Source organism: Alexandromys fortis, unplaced genomic scaffold (genome assembly GCF_014885135.2).
Source record: "Alexandromys fortis isolate MF-2015 unplaced genomic scaffold, M_Fortis_MF-2015_v1.1 scaffold_343, whole genome shotgun sequence".
In the NCBI taxonomy this organism is placed as follows: domain Eukaryota; kingdom Metazoa; phylum Chordata; class Mammalia; order Rodentia; family Cricetidae; genus Alexandromys; species Alexandromys fortis.
In genome coordinates this window covers 345,309-370,227 of record NW_026068262.1, presented here as the reverse complement: position 1 = coordinate 370,227, position 24,919 = coordinate 345,309, and the positions used below count along the sequence as shown (strand labels likewise).

General features: G+C 38.6%; 2 protein-coding genes and 1 pseudogene across 2 annotated transcripts; 1 reads left to right on the top strand and 2 right to left on the bottom strand.

The window, feature by feature from the left end:
• Positions 1-2,635: 2,635 nt before the first annotated feature.
• On the bottom strand, positions 2,636-3,272 carry LOC126494427 (U8 snoRNA-decapping enzyme-like). Its single transcript, XM_050131794.1, has one exon. The coding sequence runs from the start codon at positions 3,185-3,187 to the stop codon at positions 2,636-2,638; it is 552 nt and encodes a 183-aa protein (XP_049987751.1). The 5' UTR covers positions 3,188-3,272.
• Positions 3,273-3,310: 38 nt separating this feature from the next.
• LOC126494426 (putative vomeronasal receptor-like protein 4) lies at positions 3,311-4,246 on the bottom strand. Its single transcript, XM_050131793.1, has one exon. It carries the CDS (start codon positions 4,226-4,228, stop codon positions 3,311-3,313), a length of 918 nt encoding a protein of 305 aa, XP_049987750.1. The 5' UTR covers positions 4,229-4,246.
• A 19,494-nt stretch (positions 4,247-23,740) lies between these two features.
• On the top strand, positions 23,741-24,725 carry LOC126494440 (vomeronasal type-1 receptor 90-like; annotated as a pseudogene).
• The last annotated feature ends 194 nt before the right edge of the window (positions 24,726-24,919 follow it).

Sequence of the window (24,919 nt, the reverse complement as noted above, 5' to 3'; positions counted from 1 at the left end):
CATTCTAGTAAATAAGCTTTCTATAGAGATATGGATTCATTTTTTATGTTCTATTACTCTAGAAAACCCTAATAAAGATTATATCACATGATTTGAGTTCGGTAGTTACTAACCTTCCTAATGTTGTTACCCTTTAATATAGTTCATGGTGTGGTCACCCTCTCAATCATAAAATTATTTTTGTTGCCTCTTCATAACTGTAATTTTGCTACTGTTATGAATCATAATATAAATTTATGATATTTCTTAAGTTCTTAGGTGACCTCTGTGAAAGGGTCATTCAACCCATAAAGGGGTTGTGACCCACAGGTTGAGAACCACTGTAGTAAAGCTTCTACCAGGAAGTTCCTACAGCTGATAAAAACTTTGGCAAATTAGCTGGATGCAAAATTAATTCATAAAAAAGTAGCCTTCCCATTTATTACAAATAAACTCTAAAATAAAATAAAAATGGAAAATTCAATTCACAATAATTTTGTGCTGCAGGTAAACTATACTTAGGATAGAGAGTTAGAGCTACAATAGGATATTTAAATTATTCTTGATGACTGAGAGTAGATTAAAATCCCTTGAAAGAAAAACACAAAAATTAAACATCAGAAGGAGCTTCCTTTGAGTAACCTCAGCATCAAAGGAACATTTATGATATAAAGTCAAAACAAGAGAGTAAGAGAATTCCTGTGGAAATACCAGGACTCTATACTACTTGGCAACAAAAATGTCATAAGATTATACATGTGTTCCTATTTTGTGTTTTGATTATTAAAACAAAGACTTCTTGAAATTTGCATGCAAATGGATGGAAATAGAAAACACTATTCTGAGTGAGGTAAGCCAGACCCAAAAAGAGGAACATGGGATGTACTCACTCATATTTGGTTTCTAGCCATAAATAAAGGACATTGAGCCTATAATTCGGGTTCTTAGAGAAGCTAAATAAGAAGGAGAACCCAAAGAAAAACATATAGGCATCCTCCTGAATATTAACCTTCATCAGGCGATGAAAGGAGACAGAGACAGAGACCCACATTGGAGCACCGGACTGAAATCTCAAGGTCCAAATCAGGAGCAGAAGGAGAGAGAGCACGAGCAAGGAACTCAGGACCGCGAGGGGTGCACCCACACACTGAGACAATGGGGATGTTCTATCGGGAACTCACCAAGGCCAGCTGGCCTGGGTCTGAAAAAGCCTGGGTTAAAACCGGTCTCGCTGAACATAGCGGACAATGAGGACTACTGAGACCTCAAGAACAATGGCAATGGGTTTTTGATCCTACTGCACCTATTGGTTTTGTGGGAGCCTAGGCAGTTTGGATGCTCACCTTACTAGACCTGGATGGAGGTGGGTGGTCCTTGGACTTCCCACAGGGCAGGGAACCCTGATTGCTCTTTGGGCTGATGAGAAAGGGGGACTTGATTGGGGAGGGGGAGGGAAATGGGAGGCAGCAGCGGGGAAGAGACAGAAATCTTTAATAAATAAATAAATTAAAAAAGACTATACATGTGTAATAGCACAGATTTTCTTTAAATCATTAAGAATCTAGATTTATTACTTTAACTATTAAACAACTTAAGAAAAATCTGTGTTTTGGAAAAAATAATTGCAACTGCACCAGAATGATGCCTTACAACCATCTGTAAGTCCAGTTGAAGGGAGGGGGGGCAATAGCCTCTTCCGACCTCTGTGGGTACCAGGAATTCACACATAAATACATGTTGATGCAATACTCAAACAAATATATAAAAGTAAATTAATCATTTTATTTTTATTTATTTATTTGCCGTTTCATCAGTACTTTATTGGGACACAACAACACAAACCATGTATCATGCGGGTAAGTTTGACATGACAGAGTTAAACGGTTCCCGAACACCACGTGCCAGACAAGGCTTATAATATTTACCATGTAGTGCTATTTATGTATGATGCAGTGTGCCTACTCCTCACTCAGAAGTCTGGAGGACAAGAGTATTAGGCTTCTATTTCAGTTGCCATACCTCCCACCGAGCAGGGGTTAATTAACCCATATATGTTGAAAGAACTGGAGGGGTCAGAGCTCCACCCTGCCTTCTTGGATGACTCTTTTTGTCAGGGCAGGCTAGACAGAAACAAAGGAAGCTCAAAGATGATCATACTGGAAGAGAGGCATCAAGACTGGAATCTCAGGCCTAGGTTCAGCCCAAGAATCCCTTGACGCTTGCCAACCCTCAGCAGTTGGGGAAGAAGAGTGCAGGGATGGTTAGGGCCTTACCCAACTTTCTGAAAGCCACAGCTTTGCTTGGGCCTCAGGTAACCTCCCCGCCCGACCCCATGGCCATTCTCAGGGAGAATCCCCCTCCTCTGCTTCCCTAACAAAAATGGGCTGGGCTGGATCCTGGACTGCAGCAGGTGGGAAAGAACCCAAACCCTTTCATCATTTACCAGGAAAGAGTTGGATGTGCCTGATGCCACATCACGGTTAAACTGGACAAATCAGAGTGTGCCAGCTGTGTAATCACAGATTGCGCGTGTGCATACCTGGAGCTTCCATGTATAAGGAGGGACTCAGATACAACCAAGGTCTTTGATCCCTAATGCCATCAGACAAGGTCCTCTGTTGAAAACACACCTCTGCCTTCAATCTTGTATCAACTTTCACCTCTCAGCCCCCAAACAGAACGCATTTGCCTCTCCCTCCCTCCCTCCTTCCCTTATACCGAAGCCCTCATCTTGGCTTCCATGGGTCCATGGCAGGCAGATTCTACTTAAAAGCTGGGTTCTTGAGTTTGCAATAGTGCCAGGATTCACAAGTTCCAAGTACTGAAGGGCTTCTAGTAGCTGTTCCCGGGCAGCACCAATGAAGGAATTCTCCAGGAAGGTGGGCAGGCCTCCTACACCATCACGAAGGATGTACAGAGGCACCCGCACCAGGCCCAGGACCTCTAGCCCGTGGTCCTTCGCTTGAGGTGCCCTGGCTTCCACGGCCTGCAACTGCTCCTGCGTCAGGCGCTTGGCATAGAAATGGGCCACCACGCACTGTCCATCCACAAGGTGTGAGCTCCGATAGTCGGAGCGCTCCACGCGGAAGGTGGCCACCGCGTCGCCCCGCTCCTTGCGCAGTTCACGGTTCATCCAGTCCAGGCTGCTGCCCTGCACGTCCACGAAGCTGCAGGGGAAGCCTATGCGCTCATCGAAGCGCATCTGCATCAGCACCGAGAAGCGCAAAGGGCAAAGGGAAGCAGCCTAACAGCTTGCGAGGGCCGGGCGCGTAGAGCAGCGCATGGCAGGCATGGCGCCAGCCCTATAATCATTTTATTGAAAAGGAGAAAATCACCATTTTAAAAAACTATGGTGACATTTTGACCTCAGGCTTTTCAGCATATTGATTATTCTGATATCATAACTGATTTGTACCAAAGGAGTAATTGTGGGATAGACATTCATCACAAACTTCTGAACACTCAGGGTGACTGGGTCATACATCCATAACAGGACTGCAAAGGATGATATGATGAAGTTCACCCAGTACATGACCACAAAGAAAATCACCAGCAGCAAGATGGTCTGTGTGGCCCTTTTCTCAGGAGACACACTTGGGTGGCTGAGACTGTGAAGATGCTTGCATCTCCTCTGATGTCTGAACAAGATAATCACCATGTATGCACTTGTGGTCAGCATAACTCCTACAAGAAATACATCTCTGGACATTGTCACTGTTAAAATCAGTGCCCTGATGATGTAGTTCATGGAGAAGAGTGAGCAGAATTTAGTGACCTTCATCTGCTTGGTCTCACTCACGTTGGTAAAAGCACCAGCATAGAAGATGTGGTTGCTAACGAATGACAAGTTGAAAGACCAAATAAATAAGACAGCATATTTCACATATTTTTTTAGTTTATATTTAAATTTTGCCAAGAAAGAGGAACTGGGACTGATAGTGACAGCCTGGAACACACTCAGGAGGCAGGTGATGCAGATGGAGAGGCCTCTCATCACTCTGTTTACGTAAAAAGTTGTCTTACATTTGAAGTCATTCTCAATGTCCAGTGACTCAAATATGTCCCAAAGCCAAGTATCTGCTCCAGTGAGGACCAGCACTATGTGGATGAAGGCCAATTGACAGGAGATCATGTCTGTGGACTTAGGTCTGTGACCTAGGATTATGAAAGTGTAGAAAAAAAGGAGAAACAAATTGGCCAGTACTCCAAGTCCAGCTTGGAAATTGAGGACATTCTTCAACAAGGACATAAGTGGAAAGTGTATTCATCTTACATCACATTAAAAGCGTATTTCATATATCTGAAAATGATAGAGTATACAGCAGACTTGTGATTCAATGTGTCTATATCATCACTCAATTGTCCCTATTTATTCTTGATTAACCTGTTTCTTTAACTTTGGATGTTCCAGTCTGGATATCATAGCCCACATTTCTATATATTTCTGCATGTATCTACCTGCGTTTGTAGCATTCTAGAGACGATAAAGGCATTTACAGTCACATCCTACACAGAATGCACAGTTTGTGGGCCTTAGAAATCTAAACCTATTGATTTGCATTACCTCGTTTTATAGTTAACAACTAAAACAGTAGTGATGAACACAGAACATTAGTTACATTTTTACAACTGAGTAAAACTTACATTGATCTGGAAAATATTCACAGAAGAAATCCAAATTTCTTCTGCATAATTTTAATATGCTCTATTTAGCAAGTTTCTATGCTTTCAGTCATAATTCTACTTGAAACACAGTAATAATTTATGATAGTCCCATTATTTTAATCATTAAAATGTTCATCTTTATTTATATTTTCCTGTTTTTATGTTCCCTTTTCTGTGAAATTTTACATCTCCTGGATCGGAATTAAGAAATAGATAAGAGGTGGAGGCTATTATGACATTTGCACACCTTATTAATTAATTGTCATTAATTATGGTTATAAATGGTCTTAAATATCTACCTATGCAGTTTGTATTCCATCATCTTTTGAAACACTAACTTCAGTTAAAACAACTAAGACCCAGCCATCAAGACAAACATTGGTTTTTCTTTTATTGAGGATGTGAGAAAATGATTAATAGTAAGATTCCTTATGAATTTTCTCTTTCTGTCTTATTACTTTTTCAGCCATCCATATTTTTATTTTACCTACCTCCTTCTTCTGTGTTTATCTCCCTCCATCTTACCTAAGAACTCTCCATTACATTTTCCCTATCAGCTCAATGGTATTCTGTTTCTCCCCTATACATCCTCCCACCATTTGCATATTTACTTCTGTCCTCTCCCTCTTTAAGGATCCCCCCTCTTCAATTTCCCTCCTGAGATCACTTGTAGCCTGCTATGCTCCTTTCTAATGCTCCACACACCACCCCAGTCATTGTTTGCTCTGGACTCTGAAGTTACTACAGGCTACATACTCACATCTGAAGATGTGGAGCTAGGAGTCTCCAAAAAGAGTGAACACGCTAAGACAAACACTATTTTCAACACATTATGACAAACACAAACTTGCCAAAGATGACCAGATAGTGATCCCGTTTTGGAATTTCTGTTTTTTTTTTTTTTCCAAATAGTAGTTAGTTCAAGCCTTGGTCCCCAAACTTAAAGAATGGTAGACCAATGACATTTACAAAATTGAAAATGTACAAATCGTATATGTAAAATAATTTTCATTAGTTGTACATCTATAATATATCAATATAGCTCATGTATTATATATAATATAAATAGATGATACGATGAAGGGAAAGGTAGTAATCTAAAATTTTTCCTTAGCCCAAAGATATGCCCTACAATCTGCAAATTTTATATGCATTGATTTGTAAATATCTATGACTTATAGAAAATCAAGCATCTCCTAAGTCATCATCTTTCTGTGGAGCTCACTCTGACTGAGATTTAACCAGAAAGGATCATATCTACCATTAATAAAAACTAAACTAATAACAAATAAATGCAATGAGAAAGGGTATTTGTTTTACTTGAAAAAGGAAATTACAGTGATGGGGGCTTTATGTCAGTTTTGGTTGCAACATTTAGTTGTCAGGACTAAAACATGAGGTGTGGCCATAAATATTCACAATATACAGAGGCCATCAATATTAAATTGACCCAGACCTAGAGACCAAGCAGACTCCAGGCAGCTGTCTGAGGAGATGTGCAACAATAAAAACCTAGGGCTGCTTATGGATACATAGCTCTACATTCTTACAAGAAAAATCACTTTACCCTTTCATTATCAGAGTACTTGATTTTAGGACAGTTTTGTTTTAAGACTTATGTGATCTTTGTATTCTTGATGGAGAGTAATAACAAAATGAACATAAAACATACTAGATCAAAAGTATCATTTTCATTTAAGTCTTGCCATATTTAGTGAGTAATGACCTAAATGCAGTGTGACTGCGCAGAGAGAACATGGAGTGACTATGTGACTTTCAGGTGACAAGATACACGGTGTTGGCTGATGTGCTGTCCACTGTCAGCAACATTAATAAGTCTTCAGGATCTCAGGAAGATGAAGACCTTACACACTCATATTAGGCTCATGAGGAGATTTTTATGAAATAGATATCCAGTAAGAATAGTGATTACTTATTTAAGGTATTAATTCATAGCACTTGCATAATACTCTTAAATAATTTTAAAATATAAGTTACTCTGTAGAAATTGAATTTAACTCACCAGCCACTGGAAGCACACAGTCGCTCACTAGAACTTTACAGCCTCACACTTTCCAGCCAGTTCCCCTGCGATGAAGCCGCAGCATCAGTGTCACTGCAGAGCCTGTGGGGAAGCAGTCAGACCCAGAGCTCCATCACAGGACACACGGTGGAAGTCTGGGAAAGATGTGAAAGTGTTCACTGGAAGTGTGTGTGTGTGTATGTGTGTGTGTGTTTGTGTGTGTGTATGTGTCTGTCTGTCTGTCTCTGTCTCTGTCTCTCTCTCTCTCTGTGCGTGTGTGTGTGTGTGTGTGAGTGAGTGAAATGACTAAAATAGGTCAATAGTGTCTTGTGTGCTGAGGCTGCTCATGAATATGTGTACAGCAATTGAATGAAAAGCTGAGAGTTCTATCAAATATGTTCATGAAATAAATTAACTTTAAGGAAAATGGGGAATGTGTATCCTTTGTGTTCTGTGTGACGTGTTCAGGTCAGTGAGGGTCCTGCCTAGTGCATCAGAACAGACATTTAATGTGCATTCTGCAAAACAGATTGAAAATTCTGTAACGTTTGCAAACATAAACTCCTGCTTCCACCACCTGTTCTCGTCCTGTTCACAGTCTGTGTCCAGTAATGAAATGACATTTACTGCCATAGTTAGTTCTATTTCTTAAACAATTTCATAATTGTACATTTTCTGATTTCCACTGTAATTCTATTGTATATGTGTGTGTGTGTGTGTGTGTGTGTGTGTGTGTGTGTGTGGAGGGGGTGCTGTCTCGACCTGAGGTCAGACTGGCTTTAATAAAACTCACAATGCCCACAACTTAGCCTCCAAAGTGCTGAGATCATAGCCATGTACCACCTTCCCTGCCTTCACTTTCCTTGCAATCTCCTGTATACATTAGTAAGTGATATTCCAGCTATATAAAGATGGACTTACGAATTCAGCAGTTAAATTTACTTGGCATTTTTTGAATGTGTATTCTAATGGGCTATTGTATTTTCTAACTATTAGAGGAAACCTTGGGGAATTTGACTTTAAACAATTTTATACTATTCAGTAATTGAAACACTTTCTCACTACTAATGAAAAGCTTAGCCAAGTAATATTGAATATCAAATAATATAATGAGTATCAATGTTGCAAAGTTCAATTTAGTAGACTTGAAATAGTCATGCGGTGGTGGCACTCGGGAGGTAGAGACAGGTGGATCTCTGTGAGTTTGAGGCCAACCTGTTATATCTATTGAGTTCCAGGACAGGGTCCAAAGCTACAGAGAAACACTGTCTCAAAATAAACAAACAAAAAAAACCTTGAAATATTAAACTTAATTTATTTTAATTAAAACACCCAATATTTTTCCAGTTTACATTTTTGTAAGAATAACTTTACAAAGATTTAATAAACAAGTGAGATGAGATTTCCAGGTATTTTTTAAACATGCTGAAAAGATTTGCTTTATTAGAAATCACTGCAATGGAGTAAACGAATATAAGTAAATACTTTAAAACTTATTTATACAATGTTAAGACCATCCTATGTTTTAGTAGGTTAAGCTGAAACTTTTCTCAGAATTCCTAAGTTATGCAAACTTGACTCAATACAAAATTACTATTAAACACTAAATTAGTTATTTGTTGTATTTTCTGTCTTAAGTTTCATATAAATAAATTTATGGTCAGTTAACTTGATAAAGTAAAATGAGGAAAAAAAGAGTATCATTTAAATGTAATATAGTACTCTAAATGTACTCCTGCAAACAGATAAATGTGTGTTCTTTGTTTTTCACCCTCTAAGCTAGACCAGGTGTTTTGTGACAAGAATGGAAAACTAAGACAGTGGGCATTACTAGCTGGAACCATGTTCTCAGAATGATTACAGAACATACAGGAAAATCCATAGTCAGATGTGATCACTAAAATATTCCATTTGGGGTCACTTTCTACATGTGTACTGGTGTACATTCATTGTAAGCATTTCTTGACACTTTCATTCAGTCCTCACACTGTTAGCCTGTCTCTCTCTATCCACACTTCTGCTAAGCCCTGTCTTCTTTCCAATAGGCCACCTTCAACAGGCACATACATTACAATCAGAGGATCATGGTAAGTGAAATCTACGTTCTTTACAAATCATTACACTGATGTGTTATGTCTACAAGCATCTGTTGCGTTTGCTTATGACACAGTGTGGCTCAAAATTAAAAATCTAAGCAGAGCATTCTCTAATCATTTCACTACTGAAAATCCATATTCATTCACCATCCACTACAATTCTCACTATTAATGAACAGAAAAACAAACAGACTCACCTGGCTGGGTCTTTGAGAAACACCATGTAGAATGACGCTCTAAGAAGCAGTTATAAGGAAGAAATGTCATTAGGTCATCTCCCTCTAGAAAAATAATTTTCGTGTAATCAGTAGAACTAAGTTCTGATTCTGAACTTGTTAGAAAGTGCAAACATCAAATGGGAAAGTGAACTTTGCTAATTCCAGGAAAACAGTGCAGTAGGAACAGCTGAGCTCTGGGTTTCCCGTGTGTGAGCTATTCTCCCCAGGCCCTACATGTCTGTGTGCATTAGCTGATCCTAGTCCTTGTTAAAAAAAAAAACAAAAGTAAAAATAATATTATACCATTTAAAAGAAATAGAAAAACATTTTCACTTCCCCAAGGTACTCTCTCTTCTTCCAATACATTTCTGGTAGCCTCCATACTTACTTGACAGCTGCTTCAGAGTCTCATCTAGAAATTAGCAGCACTTTTGCTCAAATTAACAAATGTTCAACCAGCAACATAACCTTTGGCTTACAGCCTGGCCTGCCTATCGGATGTGCTAGAGTAAGTATGACCTACAGATTGAGCCAATGACCTATCTAGAAAAAAACCCAAGCCAGGAATGTAAGCCCACCCCTGACACTGTCTGGAGCACCAGGACCAAGAGGCTGGTTGTCCCAGAGACCTAGGATAGAACCAAACATGACAAAAAATTTCCTTGTGTAAAATTTACAATAAAGACTGAGGTTTAAAGCTTATGGCAGAAAGAGAGAGAGTCATCACACAAGAGAGAAGAAGCGGCAGAGGCGGACCGAGAACGAGAAGGAGGAGAAGGGGAAGGAGGAGAAGGAGAAGAAGAAGAAGAAGAAGAAGAAGAAGAAGAAGAAGAAGAAGAAGAAGAAGAAGAAGAAGAAGAAGAAGAAAAAGAAGAAGAAGAGCAGGAGGAGAAGAAACGTTTGTTGCTAAAAATTGTGCTTTGAACTTATTCAAACGGAAATACTCAAAAATGCCTTAGGAAATCATTCAGCCAGTAACTTTTAAGATACCTGCCTACTTGGGCGTGGCCTTATACTATAAATGCTGATGTAAAGTACGTGCTCCCGTTCTCTTACAGTTGCTAGATTCGGTTGTTGTTCCCTGTTTAAGCAGAGGGCTATAATCTGTGAGTCTACCCCTAAATAAATAACCCTTTATTATACTCAATTTTGAGCAAGTGTTGGATATCTTTTTTAACATCCGTCTTCATCTAGAGCCCCACATGTATCCAAATTCCACACCTACAAGGTGGACCAGTCTAAAAGGCCTAGAAGTTCCACAGCCCAGAAGGTCTCCCACCCCTGACCACTTATCTTGCTATCAACTACTAAGTGTTTTTTTAAACCTCAGCACAGTGGAGCTTAGTGAGGTAATTCGGAAATTTCCCAGGCTCGTGCCCCCCCCCCCCCCCACACACACATTCCCTGCAACATGACGACTTGTGCAGTTTTCGGTTTGTGCTCTCTGCTTGTGAGTTCTGGACTTCTTGTTTCATGTATGGAATTGATTTGATTGCTTTTAATTTGCTTGCGCCATTGCTGGTCATGCCTCTTTGTCACATGGCTGCAAGTGCAACACCTGCTAGACAATAAAGATTATTATACCTAAAATAATTTACAAAAATCTCATAACAATGGTAACTATTTGATTAATAAATAAATCAATAAAGTTGAAGATTATACAATGGCAGACATTGTTACCATGCAGAATTTTAACAACCTTTCAGCTAATACTATGGATTGTTTTCTGCAAAGCTTAAATGGTTATTGTGATATATTCATTTATTACATATTGGGACTCAGTTTTTTCTTGATATTATACCCTTAAGAAAATGGTTTGAGGGGCTGGAGAGATGGCTCAGCTGTTAAGAGCATTGCCTGCTTTTCCAAAGGTCCTGAGTTCAATTCCCGGCAACCACGTGGTGGCTCACAACCATATGTAATGAGGTCTGGTGCCCTCTTCTGGCTGGCAGGCATACATGTAGAGAGAATATTGTATATATAATAAACAATCTAACTTAAGAAAAAAGAAAATGATTTGATAACAGAGCCAAAAATGAGTCACTTTTAGAAATGATACAATATTTATGGACCAATAATGAACAGCTAGCTGACAGGATTACTACAATTGAATATCAAAAGTTATCTGAAAAAATAAATGTTATTGAAAGCTATCAAGACAAAAGTTATTTCTTTTCACTTTTCACAGTGGATCAGCAGAGTGGGCAAATCATTAATAGTATAATTCCTTTGTGGTTTTTCATTCATTCCTTGGCTATTTTACCTACCTATGTCCATCGTCTGTATTTATATCCTCCTCTTTGATGAAGAAGCCCCAATTTCCCCTATCAGATCAATGGTGTCCTGCTACTCCCCTGTACCTTCCTCCCACCTCCTTCTTTATGAACTTCCCTCCTCCCTGCTAAGGAGCCCATCCTTTCCCATTTCCCTGATAAGATCACTTGTACCCTGTTATTCTTCTCTCCTTTGCTACCCACAATTAACCCCATCTTGGCCATGGTACCATTTTGCTTTCTTTATATCTGTAGTTTACACAGGCTAAATACTCAGGAGCCTTCAACAAGAGAGAACATGTCACACTGAAAAAAAAAAAACAAACAAACAAGAAACACTATTTTCAACACATTGTAACAAACATGAGCTTTCCAAAGATGACCAGATTATAGTGATCCTGTTTTAGATCTCTGTTTTAACCTGATTTTTTGACAATGAAGCAAAAATATCAAATGGAAAAAAGAAAGCATATTTAACAAATGGTGCTGGCATAACTGGATGTTAACATGTAGAAAAATATAAATAGACCAATATCTATCACCATGCACAAAACTCAAGTCCAAATGGATCAAAGACCTCAACATAGAGCCAGACACACCGAACCTTATAGAAGAGAAAGTGGGAATTACACTTGAATGCAATGGCACAGGAGACCACTTCCTAAATATAACAGCAGCAGCACAGACATTGAGAGAAACAATTAATAAATGGGACATCCTGAAACTGAAAAGCTTCTGTAAAGCAAATGGCATGGTCAACATGACAAAACAACAGCCTGCAGAATGGGAAAAGATCTTCACTAACCCCACATCATATAAAGGTCTGATCTCCAAAATATACAAAGAACAAGAACTCAGAAAATTGGTCATCAAAAGAACAAATAATCCAATAAAAAATGGAGTACAGACCTAAACAGAGAACTCTTAACAGAGGAATCTAAAATGGCTGAAAGACACTTAAGGAAATGTTCAACATCCTTAGTTGTCAGAGAAATGCAAATCAAAACAACTCTGAGATTTCATCTTACACCTGTAAGAATGGACAAGGTTAAAAACACTGATGACAACTTATGCTGGAGAGGTTGTGGGGTAAAGGGAATACTTCTGCATTGCCAGTGGGAATGTAAGCTGGTACAACCCCTTTGGATGTCAGTGTGGCGATTTCTCAGAAAATTAGTATACAACCTCTCTTAAGACTCAGTATATATCCGAATGATGCTCAATTGTGCCACAAAGACATGTACTCAACTATGTTCATAGCAGCTTTGTTTGTCATAGCCAGAACCTGAAAACAACCTAAATGCCCTTTGACTGAACAATGGATAAGGAAAATGTGGTACATTTACACAATAGAGTGCTCCACAGCAGGAAAAAAAAGGACATCTTGAATATTGCAGGAAAATGGATGGATTTAGAAAACATTATTTTGAGTGAAGTAACCCAGACACAGAAAGACAATTAACATATGTACTCACTGATAGGTGGTTTTTAAACATAAAGCAAAGAAAACCAGCCTACAAACCACAATCCCAGAGAACTTAGACAACAATGAGGACACTAAGAGAGACTTTCATAGATCTAATTTACATGGGAAGTAGAAAAAGACAAGATCTCTTGAGTAAATTGGGAGCATGGGAAACTTGGGAGAGAGTTGAAGAGGGGAGGAGAGAGGCAGGGAGGGGGGCAGAGAAAAATGTAGAGCTCAAAAAAAAAAAAAAGAAAAAAGGCACAAAAGAAGTAAAAAAAAATAGAACCTCTGTTTTAAAAGAGATTTTTTCCCATACAGTGGAAATCAAGGGCCCAGTGTCATCATATGTAACCAATACAAAGTTTTTATAAGTTCAATAAATCATCTTAGCTTTGGTGCTTTTGTTAGTTATTTAGTCTGGTTACCAATATCGTTATTTTATCAAATTAGTATAATTCACTACTTTAAAATCAACTCTGTGATAGAGAAATAGAAAACCACTACACTAAGATTCTTGTGAGAAAGAGTGGCCAATTGTATTTTCAAGTTCACTTGTATATTCCACATATATAGGTGTGTGAATATAAATATAGCAATAAATGCAGAAGTCAGTATATGAGACTACCCTATGACATCCCTATGAATATCCAATATAAATCATATTTTTACATACATTGTGTTTGCTGTCAAAAAGCTTGATCTAGTAAGGAATAGATTCAATTCAGTTACCAGAGCCAAACATGTGATTTCCCACCCACATACATTTGCAGTAGCTGGACAGTGGTGTTCTGTTTTTGTTTTTGTTTGTTTCTTTTTTAAGTTCTAGGATACAAGTTGGAGAGATGGCACAGTGGTTCAGAGCATGTTTTACTCTTGCAAATTACCTGGGCTACATTCCCAGAAATGACATGGTGGCTCATAACTATCTGTAACTCTAATTATAGGACTCTATTGCCTTCTTTGATATTGCAAGCAAGTGATGCAGGTAAAACACACATATATATGTAAAATAAAATAAATAAATCTTAAAGGGAGAAAGAAGAAAGAAAGATGAAAATATGTTATCTGGTTTATTAAAGATAATAATTTATTCAAGCCTTGGTCTCTCCACTGGAAGAACTGTAGTACATTCCAAATTTAAAGTTACAAATGGGCAAACTATATATGCATAAGCATGCTTATTAATTTTACATCTATAATTTATTAAAATGGCAATGTGTTATAAATTAAATAAAAAGATGATAATAGAAGTTAAAGATGGTAATAGAAAAAGTTTTTTCTTATCTCAAAACTATGGACTTCAACTTCTACTTCATACCCATTGTTTAGTAAATATTTGTCACCTATAGAAAAATGACAGTTCTTCTCATTCCATATGTGGTGTCTTTCCCTGGTGGGCACTGGAGATGAGACTGGACTAGAAAAACCATAACTATCATAGCTACAAACTGAGTTGTCAACATATCGATGAATTGAGAAAAGTCATTTGTTTTATTTGAAAAAAAATTGCAGCACTTGGGTTTTTACATATGTTTAAGTTGTAGTACTTAGTTGTACTAAACCAGAAGTGTATCCATAAACATTCGTAATAGTATGGATGCCATCACTATTAAAGGGCTTCAGACCAAAAGACTGGGCAGGCAGCAGGTAGCTGTCTGAAGAAACGTTCAGTGAAAGAAACAAAGAGCTGTTTCCTGTATAACTCTACAATCTTCTGAGAAAAATAACTTTATTGCAGTATTTGAGTTTAGAACAGTCTTGTTTTACGAATTTATGGTAGTCTTTGCACTCTTGTTTGAGGAGACAATATAATGAGCAAATAAACATATTAGATCAAAAGTATCATTTTCATTTTAAGTTTTACCATATTTAGTGAGTAATGACCTAAAAGAGTATGAATGCTCAGAGAGAACAAGGAGTGATTGTGTGACTTTCAGTTGACAAGATATATGGTGGTGGCTGATGATGGTGTTGTCCACTGTCAGCATTAATAAATCTTCAGGAATCTCAGGAAGATGAAGACCTTACACACTCATATTAGGCTCATGAGGAGATTTTTATGTAATAGATATTCCAGAAGGAATAAGTAGTAATTATTTATTTAAGGTATTAATTCATAGCCCTTGCATAATACTCTTTAACAATTTTAAAGTATCAGTTACTCTGTAGAAATTGAATTTAACTCACCAGCCACTGGAAGCACACAGACGCTCACTAGAACTTTACAGTCTCACACTTTCCAGCCAGTTCCCCTGCAATGAAGCAGCAGCAGCAGAGTCACTGCAGAGCCTGTGGGGAAGCAGTCAGACCCAGAGCTCGATCACAGGACACATGGTGGAAGTGTGGGAAAGACATGAAAATGTTCACTGGAAGTGTGTGTGTGTGTGTGTGTGTGTGTGTGTGTGTGTGTGTGTGTGTGATATGACTACCTGGACTAAGAATAGATCAATAGCATATTGTGTGCTGGGGCTGCTGTCATGAGTACATGAAACTGCACTTGGGTGAAAACTGAAAGTTATATCAAGTATGTTTCTGAAATAAAATGAAATTTAAGCATCATGGTGGTGAGCAGGATCATGCTTCCTCATCAGAGCCCAGGGCAGTTCATTCTGGACCTGTGTGTGGTCTGGTTGTTGACTGACAACAAGAAGATCCACATGCATGCTCATGGTGATTTTCCACAGGCTCCAAGGAGAAAACCAGATCCACCTGCTGCCTTGTGGTGCCTGGCAGATGGGTACTATTATGGTGAGCAAATGTATGGTATGATATGAAAGCGAAAGGTATAATGTTTCATGTACTGTGGACAGAGACATACCTGAAGAGGTGAAAGTGGGCAGGAACAGGCTTAAGTGGCTTGATTGATACCCAGGGCCATGGTGAGGTCTGTGCCTGTCCTGCTGCAGGAACCATGTCTGGGTTCATGGTTCGGTGCATCCATGGTTTGTGTTGTCGTCCGTGGCTCCTGATTCCACCAAAGCCCTAAAAGATTAGGCTGTACAGAATTGATCTTGCCCCTCACTGACTACAACACTATGGAGAACTAATCCTCCCTCAAACCTACTGACGCCCCGAGGAGAGAGAGTCCTAAAGCTCCTCTTGACAGCACAATAAAGATGACCTTATGTGTGCATGGGTGTGAGAATGGGAGAGCAAGTCAAGCCTGTCTTGTGGTGAAGGAAAGACTCTTCCCCATTCCACTAGCCAACTATAGCAGTTGAGGGAGGACCAAAAACAACAACGATAGCTTGTGCTGGAGTGGATGTAGAGTAAGAGGAACACTCTTCATTGCTGGTGGGAGTGCAAACTTGTACAACCACTCTGGAAATCAGTATGGTGATTTCTCAGAAAACTGGGAATCAACCTACCTTAAGACCCACAATACCACCCTTGGGCATATACCTAAAAGATGCTCAATCATGCTACAAGGACATATGTTCAACCATTTTCATTTGTAATGATTTGTTTTGCATTGAAATATATGGTCTGTTTTTGAAAATTTTCTTTATAATGCAGAGTAAAATTGTATTATTTCATATTTGCATAGACTGTTCTGTAAGCATTTTTAAGTCCATTTGATATGTGAGGTCAATTAATTCTGATTGTTTCTCTGTATATTTTTCTTTGCAAGACATCCTGTTTATTGGATATTAAATTCACCTACTCTTAATGGATTGGTGTTAATCTGTGTCTTTTAAAACAGAATTTTTTTTAAATTGTCTTACTTTTGTGTACATATGTTTAGGGCAGCAACGTCTTCTTGCTTAACTGCTCCCTTGATCAGAAAGCAGTTTCTTTCTTTATTTCTGTTGATCAGTTTTAGTTCCAAGTCTATTATTGTAGCTGTTTGGATGGTGATGCCTCATTTTGTTCTGGTTACATTTGATTGGAGTACTTTTGTCTATCCATTTACTCTAAGGTGGTGCCTATCTCCATAGTTAGATCTTTTCCTTGTTGGCAAGAAATAGATTTTGTTTCTTAATCCATTCAGTAACTCTCTGTCTTTTGAGTGGAGAATTGAGACCATTTGTGCTTGAATTGCTACTGAAATGTGTGTGCTAGTTCCGGTCATCATGTTGTTGATTTTTGTTGTGTTCTCAGTGGTCTTTGTAGTAGGAGGCTGCTTTTTTTTTGTTCCCAGCTGCTCAGCCCAGAAATAATCAACAGAAACCATATTATTTGCAATACTGTTTGGTCAATAGCTTAAGCATATTTCTGGCCAACTCATATCCTAGACTAACCCATCTCCATTAATCTGTGTATCACCATGTGGCTGTGACTGTGGCTTACTGGGTAAAGTTCTGTCCCTGGCATCTGTCTCTGATGGGGCTACATGGCTTCTCCTGACTCTGTTTTCTTTCTCCCAGAATTCAGTTCAGCTTTCACTGCCTAGTTGAGTTCTGCCTTGCTATAGGCCAAAGCAGTTTATTTATTCATTAATCAAATAAAAGCAGTACATAGACAGAAGGATCTCCCACACCAGATATTTATGGTTTAATAATTATGGCTCTTGTTCCTTTGAAAGTCTCTCTGTTTTGCTTAATCATCCATACCCCAAAATAAAACTTCTTGTATCACCTTAGGTTTGGTTTGTTGAATATAAATTATTTTTAGGCTGTAAATGTTTGTAAAATTGTTCCTTTTCCTTTGATCATGGCAGCAGTTTTGCTGGGCATATTATTTGAGGTTGGCTGTCATTTAGGACTTGGGTTATATTATTCCAGTTTCTACTGGCTTTGAAAGCTTTCCTTAAGAAATCAATTGTTCTTTGAAAGGTTTTCTTTACTCATGATTTGCAGTTTTTCTTTTGCAACTTTCAATGCACCTTTATTGTTTTGTCTCCTTAGTATCTTAAATATGAGAGATCACGGAAGTTTTCTCTTCTGGTCTTATCTTTAATGTGTTCTCTGTACTTTTTTATATGTATGGGTGAGACTTTCTTTAGTTTGGGACTGTAGTGAGGAGCAGCGATTTGCTTCCCACTGCCCGCTCCCACACGGCTAGCTATACACCCGAAATAATTACATGGAAACTGTATTCTTTTAAACACTGCTTGGCCCATTAGCTCTAGCCTCTTACTGGCTAATTCTCACATCTTGCTTAACCCATTTCTAGTAATCTGTGTAGCACCATGAGGTGGTACCTTACCAGGAAGGATCTTAACCTGCGTCCATCTTGGAGAAGAGAGGCATGGCATCTGCTTGAACCTGCTTCTTTCTCTCAGAATTCTGTTCTGTCTACTCCACCTAACTAATTTTCTGTCCTATCAGGGCCAAGGCAGTTTCTTCATTAACCAATGAAAGTAACACATAAACCCTCCTCTATTATGGGACAATTTTCTTCTAAGATCTCCTTGAAAGTCTTGTGTTTGTCATTGACTTGGGATTCTTCTCAATCAGCTATGCAAAGAACATGAAGATTTGATTTCTCCTTGGTATCCCACATAAACAACCATGTCTAGTTATGCACTCTACCAACTGACTTACATCCCCACCCCAAAGCTCACTATCTGCTGATTATGTAACATCATGTATGTGCCTCCAGTAAGAAAGATTACTTTTCCCGTGTGTATGGAAAGTGTTTTTAATTTCTTGGTGAGGTCCTTAAGCTACTGTCAAGTAAGTATGGAGACTATTAAGGAATATTTTGGAAACAGGAAGAATTCCTTGAGGAATTGAAATATTTTCCTACTTCTTTTGAATGTGGTTCTATTTTTACTTTAATTTTTCCAGAAGGACTGGGATGAACCAATCCACATGGACAGATATGGCTTGGGGAGAATAACTCACACTTGGGAAACCCAGAGCTCAGCTGCTCCTTCTCTACTGTTGTCCTGTAATGAGAAAAGTTCACTCTTCTAGTTAATGGTACCACTTTCTAACAACCCCAAGCTCAGAACTTCCCCTTTTAAGGTGACATGATAATTATGGGTCTAGAGAGAAGAACTGATGACATTTATTCCTTATAACTACTTCATGGGGCCTCATTACTTATGGTTGTTTATCAAAGACCCAGCCTGGTGAGCGTTTCTTTTTCTCATCATTAACAGTGAGAGCTGTAAGTGGTATTATGAAGCAGATTTTTCTGTAATTAAGTGATTAGAGAATTCTGTTTAGAATTAATTGTTGAGCCTTAGTGTATCAATAGCAAACATAACAGATGCCTGCAGACATAAAATATCAGTGTAATGATTTGTAAAAGAGCATAGATTTCACTTGCTATGACCTATGATTATAATGTATGTGACAGTAGAAGGCAATATTTTGGAAAGAGGACAGGGCCTAGCAGAAGTATGGATAGAGAGACAGGAAAGGCTAATAGGGTGAAGCTGTTCAATATATTATATATTGAATTAAAATATAATGAAATCTATCTCATTTTAGAATAAATGTGCATTCATATCTCTGTAAAAAGTGACCTCAAATGGAGTATTTTAATGAACATATCTGGCTATGAAGTCTCCTCAGTGTGTACTCTTATAATTCTGAAACATGGTTCCTTATGGCTAATGGCACCTGTATTAAATTTCCAACCCACTCACAAAACACCTGAAATGACTTAGAGGGTGGAACACAAAGAACACACACTCATTTGTTTGCAGGAGTACATTTATAATATTAAGATACACTTAAATTATAGTTTTCTTCTTTTCTCAAGCATACACATTGATTTATATGAAACTTCATCAGGACTATGCAACAAATATTAACTAATTTAGTATTTATCAGTAATTTTCTGTTCTGTTAAGTTTGCGTACACTTAGGAATTCTTTGGAGAGCTTTACAATATGGGTTAGTAAAATGTAAGATGGTCTTAACATTATATTAATAAGACTAAAATTTTTCATAGATTTATTTTATTGTAATAATTTCTTTTTTGCCAAAATTCAAACATTTTTTAACGTTTTTATTGAGTTATACATTCCTCTCCACTCTCCTCCCTCCGTTTCCCTCCCACTCTCTCTCATGGCCCCCATGCTCCCAATCCACTCAGGAGATCCAGTTCCTTCACCTTCCTATGTAGATTCATGTATGCCTCTCCTAGTGCCCCCCCCTTTCCATGTAGGTTCTCTGGGGCTGTGAACTGCAGGCTGTTTTTTTCTTCACTCTATTACTAAAAGCAATCTATGAGTAAATAGACATTATTTTTTTTCTTGGTCTGGGGCACTCTACTCAATACATCTTGAAATTTGTGGGTAAATAAATGTAATAATTTTTAACAAAGTAGATTTTTTTGGTTATCTCAAGAGTATCTAGAATCCTATTTCACTTATTCATTAAATTCTTTCTTTCTTATTTTTTAAAGAAAAGAAACATTATAATTCTCTTAATTTTATCTTTACAAAAATGTAAACTAAGTAATTTTCAGTAGGAGTTTGAGTGTTTAATTAAAATGAATTAATTTTCAATATTTTCAGTTTTCTAAGTTGTACATTGTTACACTGCTACTGATCTAATATTGAGTAAGCTTTTCATTAGCAGTGAGAGATATTTTATTTATTTATTTTGAAAAAAGAAAACAAACTATCTTTTTAAATATGCATAGCAATCCAAGTTCCCACTTCCTCCTTTTATCCCATTCCTTTCCACATAGCTCTCCATTCCACTCTCTTCCACTCTTCTGAGAGGGCAAGACATTGCTTTGGGGCAGGTCCAAGGCCCTTCCTGCTATATCTAGGCTAAGCAAGGTATCCATCCAAAGAGAATAGGTTTCCCAACAGCCTGTACAATCAATAGGGATAAATCCTGGTGCCACTACCAGTGGCCCCTCAGTCTGCCCCAGTCATGCAACTGTCAACCACATTCAGAGGGACTAGTTTGGTCCTATGCTTGATTCTTCACAGTCTGGCTGGTGTTGATGAGCTGCCATTAGCTCAAATACACTGTTTCATTGGATGTACCCATCATGGTCTTGACCTTATTGCTCATATTCTCATTTCTTTCACTCTTCAGCTTGACTTTGAGAGCTCAGCCTATTGCTCCAATGCGGGTCTCTGCCTCTGTTTCCATCAGTTGCTGGATGTTTTATGTTCTATGGTGATATTTAAGGTATTCATAAATCTGACTACAGGGCAAGGCCAGTTTGGGCACCCTCTCCTCTATTGCTTAGGGTCTAAGCTGGGATTATCCCTGTAGATCCCTGGGTGTTTCTCTAGTGCCAGGTTTCCGATAGCCCTATAATGCTTCCCTCAATCAAGATATCTCTTGAGCCGGGCGGTGGTGGCGCACGCCTTTAATCCCAGCACTTGGGAGGCAGAGGCCGGCGGATCTCTTCAAGGCCAGCCTGGTCTACAAGAGCTAGTTCCAGGACAGGAACCAAAAAGCTACATAGAAACCGTGTCTCGAAATCTCCCCACCCCCCCCAAAAAAGATATCTCTATCCTTGTTCTCATCTCTGATTTCTTTTATTCCTCCATTTCAACTATCCTGTTCCATCAAGTTTTTCTTGCCCCTCCTCCTTTCCCCATCTCATTATTTTCTACCCTCTTTTCTCCCCAATCCCTATATTCACAATTTTGTCAGTTGACCTTGTCTATTTCAACTTTCCAGGTGGATCTATATATGTTTTTCTTAAGGTCCACCTTGTTACTTAGCTTCTCTAGGATCATGAATAGAGGTTCAATATCCTTTGTTTAAAGCTAGTATCCACTTATGAGTGAGTACAGATTATATTCATCTTTTTGGGTCTGCATTACCTCACTCAGGATGGTGCTATCTGGCTCCATCCATTTGCATGGAAAATTCAAGATGTCATTTTTTTTTTTACCACTGAGTAGTACCCTAATGTGTAAATGTGCCACATTTTCTTTATCAATTCTTCGATTTAGAAACATCTAGTTTTCTTCCAGGTTCTGGCTATTACAAATAATGCTGCTATGAACATACCTGAACAAATGCTTTTGTAATATGATTAAGCATCTTTGGGGTATATGCCCAAGAGTGGTATTGCTGGATCCTGAGGTAGATTGATTCCCAATTATCTGAGAAACTGCCATACTAAATTCCAAAATGGTTGTACAAGTTTGCATTCCCACCAGTAGTGGAGGAGTGTTCCCATTATTACTCATTCTCTCCAGCATAAGATATTATTGGTGTTTTTGATCCTAGCCACTCTGACAGGTGTAAGTTGGTATCTCAGAGTTGTTTTGATTTGTATTTCCCCAATTCAAAAGGATGCTGAACATTTCCTTAAGTGTCTTTTAGCCAATTGAGATTCTTCTATTGAGAATTATCTGTTTAGTTCTATACTCCATACTTTAAATAGGTTATTTAGACTTTTGATTTCTAATTTCTTGAGTTCTTTTTTTAAATTTTATTAAAAATTTTCACCTCCTCCCCTCCTCCCATTTCCCTCCCTTTCCCTCAACTCCCTCCCCCTCCCTCTCCAGCCCAAAGAGCAGTCAGGATTCCCTGCCCTGTGGGAAGTCAAAGGCCCTCCCCACTCCATCCAGGTCTAGGAAGGTGAGCATCCAAATGGGCTAGGCTCCCACAAAGCCAGTACATGCTGTAGGATCAAAACCCAGTGCCATTGTCCTCTGCTTCTAAGTCAGCCCTCCTTGTCAGCCATGTTCAGGGAGTCCGGTTTGGATCACATGCACCATCATCCAGCTGGCCTTGGTGAGCTCCCATTAGATCAGCCCCACCATCTCAGTAGGTGGGCACACCCCTCACAGTCCTAACTTCCTTGCTCATGTTATCCCTCCTTCTGTTCCTCATTTGGAACTTAGGAACTCAGTCCAGTGTTCCAATATGGGTCTCTGTCTCTAGCTTCATCCATCGCCAGATGAAGTTTCTATGGTGATATGCAAGATATTCATCAGTATGGCTATAGGATAGGGCCATTTCAGGTTACCTCTCCTCAGCTGTCCAAGGATCTATCTGGGGACAGTTTAGAGACCAAGCCTTGAAATAATCAGTATTCCTACAAAATCTGATAACATACTTTCATTTTTTTTTGTTTTTTTCTTTAAGATTTACTTATTTGATTTTACATATATACATGATTCCTACATGTATATCTATGCACCTCTTGCTTTCAATATCAGAGAAGGCTACAGATTCAATATAACTGTAGTTACAGATGGTTATGAGCCACCATGTCATTGCTGGGAATCTAGCCCAGGTTATTTGCAAGAGTAAAAGATGCTCTGAACCACTGTGTCATCTCCCTAGCTTGTATGCTAGAACTTAAAAAAAATGAACACCGCTTTGAAACTACTGCAAATGTCTGTAGGTGAGAAATCATATGTTTGGCTCTGACAGTTGGGCTGAATCCCTTCCTCTACTAGATCAAGCTTTTTAAGAACAAATGGATAGTTGTAGAATGGAGCTTATTAAAATGATAGAATATGAGATTGACTCACCTCATTCTCTTGGATTTCTTTTGTGACTTTTTCCCCAGATCAACATAATTTTTAATCAGTTGTACAAATATTATTGTGCTCATCTGTTCTCAACACTACTGCTTTCAGGATTTACTATAAAATGAAGCAATGTAAGTCAAATCAGTATGATTGAATTTCTAAGGCATTAAGTCTAGGTGTAATACAGGCACATAAAGTGGGAGTTCTGTATAAGATGTGCCTGATAATGCATTTATTATGTTCAGTATTCTGTATGTTCAGGAGATATGTTGGGCATATAGAAATATAGGCCATATTTAATGTGGAAATTCAAAAATTAAAGATATGGGTTAATCAAGAATAAATGGCAAAACAGAATGTTGATATGGACATACTGACCAGTGAATCATAAGTTTGCTGAATGCTATATTTTTTCCAGATATTTGAAATAGGTTTTTACAGCCATCTGTAGTGGGATCTGGTGCCCTCTTGAGGAAGAGCCCTGGTCAGTCATCTTCATCAACTTAGACCACGAAACCCAATATGGACAAGGTCAACAGCAGCACCATATATGGGCTGTACATTCATGCGTCAGCATTGCCAGGGCATAACTTCATTTTTTTTTCATTTCAGTTTTTTCATTTTCATTTCCTAAAGTGAATACACTTTCCACTTAATGTCCTTATTGAAGAATGCTCTTAATTTTCAAGCTGGACTTGGAGCCTGGACAATATATTTCTCTTTTTTTCCCCCTACACTTTCATAAACCTAGGTCGCAGACCTAAACCCAGGGACATGATCTCCTGTCAATTGGCCTTCATCCACATAGTGCTGGTCCTCACTGTAGCAAATATTTGGCTAAAGACATATTTGAGTCTCTGAACATTGAGAATGACTTCAAATGTAAGACAATTGTTTTTACACAAACAGAGTGATGAGAGGCCTCTACATCTGTATCACCTGCCTCCTGAGTGTGTTCCAGGCTGTCACTATCAGTTCCAGTACCTCTTTGTTGGCAAAATTTAGATACAAACAAAATTACATGATTTGTGCTTTCTTATTTATTTGTTCTATCAATTTGTTATTTAATAGCAACCAAATCTTCTATGCTGGCACTTTTACCAACATGAAAGACCAACCAGATGAAGGTCACTAAATTCTGCTCACTCTTCTCCATGAACTACATCATCAGCTCACTGATTTTAACAGTGACAACTTCCATGGATAAATGTATTTCTTTTTTTTTTTTTTGAGACAGGGTTTCTCTGTAGCTTTTGGAGCCTGTCCTGGAACTAGCTCTTGTATACCAGTTGGCTGGCCTTGAACTCACAGAAATCCACCTGCCTTTCAAGTGTTGTCATTAAAGACATGTGCCACCACTGCCTGGCTCCATGAATGTATTTCTTGTAGGAGTTATGCTGACCACAAGTGCATACATGGTGATTATCTTGTTCAGACATCAGAGGAGATGCAAACATCTTCACAGCCTCAGCCATCCAAGTGTGTCTCCTGAGAAAAGTGCCACCCAGACCATCTTGCTGCTGGTGGCTTTATTTGTGGTCATGTACTGGGTGGACTTCATCATCTCATCCACTGCAGTCCTGTTATGAATGTACAACCCAGTCACCCTGAGTGTCCAGAAGTTTGTGATGAATGTCTAGGTCCAGGACCTTCTGGCTTTCAGATTGTTCATTGATAAGTTGGGTGTAATTCTGCAGCCGTAAAGTTCCAAAGAATCCCACAAAGGTCTACATTAATAACAAACTGATCATTCCATTTGCTCAGGCTTCCCCCTTTTTTTTTTTTTTTGCTTTTTTTTTAATTGAAAAAAATTCCCGTCTCCTCCCAGCCTCCC

What these genes read in the sequence shown, in the direction of transcription:
- LOC126494427 (XM_050131794.1), bottom strand. Translation starts at nt 3,187, where the DNA reads ATGCAGATGCGCTTCGATGAGCGCATAGGCTTCCCCTGCAGCTTCGTG.
- LOC126494426 (XM_050131793.1), bottom strand. Translation starts at nt 4,228, where the DNA reads ATGTCCTTGTTGAAGAATGTCCTCAATTTCCAAGCTGGACTTGGAGTA.